The sequence below is a fragment of the Lolium perenne genome, chromosome 4 (assembly GCF_019359855.2).
Source record: "Lolium perenne isolate Kyuss_39 chromosome 4, Kyuss_2.0, whole genome shotgun sequence".
NCBI classification, from domain to species: domain Eukaryota; kingdom Viridiplantae; phylum Streptophyta; class Magnoliopsida; order Poales; family Poaceae; genus Lolium; species Lolium perenne.
The window spans coordinates 168,685,963-168,688,162 of record NC_067247.2 but is presented as its reverse complement, the minus strand read 5'-3'; the positions used below and the strand labels follow the sequence as shown (position 1 = coordinate 168,688,162).

Here is a 2,200-nt window from a genome sequence, read left to right as displayed (position 1 = left end):
TCCAAGGTGCCCCTTAAGATAAGAATCTTCTCCTGGCAACTGGCGCTTGATAAACTTCCTTCCAACCTTCAGATCGCCACTCGCCACGGCCCTTCTGCGGGAGACTGTTCCCTCTGCGGTGCTCCGGAGGACGCAAGCCACATCTTCTTTACCTGTTCCTTAGCGCAATTTGCTTGGGCGGTGCTGCGCCAGTTACTCGGGTGTAACTGGAGGCCAGCTAACTTCCCACAATTCCACGCTATCCTCTCTGGCTTTGCGGGCTACTCCCGCCGCATACTCTGGGTCCTGTTCTTAGCGCAATCCTGGGCGCTCTGGACCATTCGTAATAAGCTTACTATTGAAAGAAAAACCATTAACCACCCCGCTGATTTCATCTACAAATGTGTGATTTTTCTGCAGCTTTGGAGGCCCAAGTTCAAAGGCAGGGAAAAGGAGGGGTTGTGCTGGATGGAGCGCGAGCTGCGGGAGCTCTACGCCTCCATGAAACCAAGAGACTGAAGCCTTGAAGCATCGAGACTGAAGCACTGAAGCGACGTCGCCCCCGCCCCATATGTGTGCTCTGTGCGGTCTTCTTGGTAGTCTCCGTTTGGTGTTAGTCTTTAGTTCCTTTCCTGTTGGCGAAGCTGTATGCCGCAGCATGTGTATCCGTTAACTCTGAACATCGTTCCTGGGCTTTATTAAGTTAAAGTCGGGCAATAAAGTTGCCTTATATCTAAAAAAAACAGTTCTTGAGATTATATACTCAGTAAACAAGACTATTCATTTTATTATTTATTCGAATCGGCGGTAGCTAGCATCAATGATTATTTCGGGCCTCTGAAGCAAAACGGAGCAACGCGACGCCGAGCTTTGCGAGCTTGTACGCGTCGTCGTCCTCCCTCGTCAGCGGCGACGCCACGCTGCCCTTCCCGAACCCGTCCTCGCACTTCTTGGCCGCGTCCGCCGCCTTCTCCAGGATCGCCGTCGCCTCGTCCAACTTCCCGGCCTTGATCGCGGTGCTGGAGGCAGATCCGTCTTCAACTATGCCACCGTACAGCGACCAGCACGACTGGAGACACCAGCCCACGGCGGCGTCGTTCTCCGGCTTAAGCTTCACGTCACCGCCGCCGCCGCCGCCGCCCCGGAGCAGGCGGCTGATCTTGTCCCTCGTGCTGGTGGCGTTGTTTGCGAGGAGGCCCACGGCGAGACCGCCGAGGTCCTGGTAGTTGAGGGAGTGGACGGAGCCGGCAACGGAGCCAAGGGCCTCTTCGCAGAACTGGACGTCGAAGTACGTGCTCCCGCCTCCGACGGTCTTGCACGCGGCCAGTATAATCTGGGCTGACGGCGAAAGTGCAGGCGCAACGGGGAAGAACAGCAGGAGGACAGCCACCACGCTCATCTCGCTGGTAGAGGAGGTTGAGGGAGCCATTTTTTTTGTCTCTTCGATGATGGATTAATTCTATCTCCTCTCGTCCGTATGTGTGTCGAATACATATCGCAGATGAACGTATCATGTGCTGGCGTATTTATTACGTATGTTTATTTAGTTCCAAATTTGATTGCATGTATCAATGCATTACTCTAAATGCTGATACTGAATAAAGGAGTGACTCTGGATTTTCCTTAAAACTTTCCCGTTATTTCAGCCAAGAGGCATTAAAACCGGGCACCACTAGGGATCGGCTCCCGATATTTGTTTCCAATCGGACCAGCGATTAGCCGTAGGATGTCAAGAAGCTTAACCGTACGATTTCCAGCCAGGCCCGCGTGGCTCTTTCCGTGATCAGGGGAATTGATTGCATGCTTGCTTTGTAAATGCTGATCCCAATAACTGCTCCCGTAATGCACGTGCATGCTTGTTTTGGAAAAAAATCTCCGAGTGACCTCTCCTGTAATGAACCCAACCTTTCTTCCGCATTTATTCATCCTCACGATAGCTTCTTACTTTGAAGAGGGAAACTGGACCATGAGATTGAGTTCCATGGGAATTCTGTGAAGCATAGTTTCATTAGTAAGAAGCATGCAATTATTTCATCGTTAGCATTATAGTCTTTGATGATATAGTGACATAATTTTGGCTTTGGGAGCAACCAAGTTGGTAGTAGGAAGCACATGTGAGGCTAGTAGAATCCATGGTATGTGAAGTGACGCAAAGTTGGATTGTCAGAAGCACATTGCTTAATTGTCGGAAGCATAGAAATGATACATAAGAATCACTGTT

At 50.8% G+C, this 2,200-nt stretch overlaps 1 protein-coding gene across 1 annotated transcript; it reads right to left on the bottom strand.

Moving 5' to 3' along the window:
- Positions 1-746: 746 nt before the first annotated feature.
- LOC127348802 (putative invertase inhibitor) lies at positions 747-1,437 on the bottom strand. Its single transcript, XM_051374704.2, has one exon. It carries the CDS (start codon positions 1,406-1,408, stop codon positions 797-799), a length of 612 nt encoding a protein of 203 aa, XP_051230664.1. The 5' UTR covers positions 1,409-1,437; the 3' UTR covers positions 747-796.
- Positions 1,438-2,200: the final 763 nt, after the last annotated feature.

What these genes read in the sequence shown, in the direction of transcription:
- LOC127348802 (XM_051374704.2), bottom strand. Translation starts at nt 1,408, where the DNA reads ATGGCTCCCTCAACCTCCTCTACCAGCGAGATGAGCGTGGTGGCTGTC.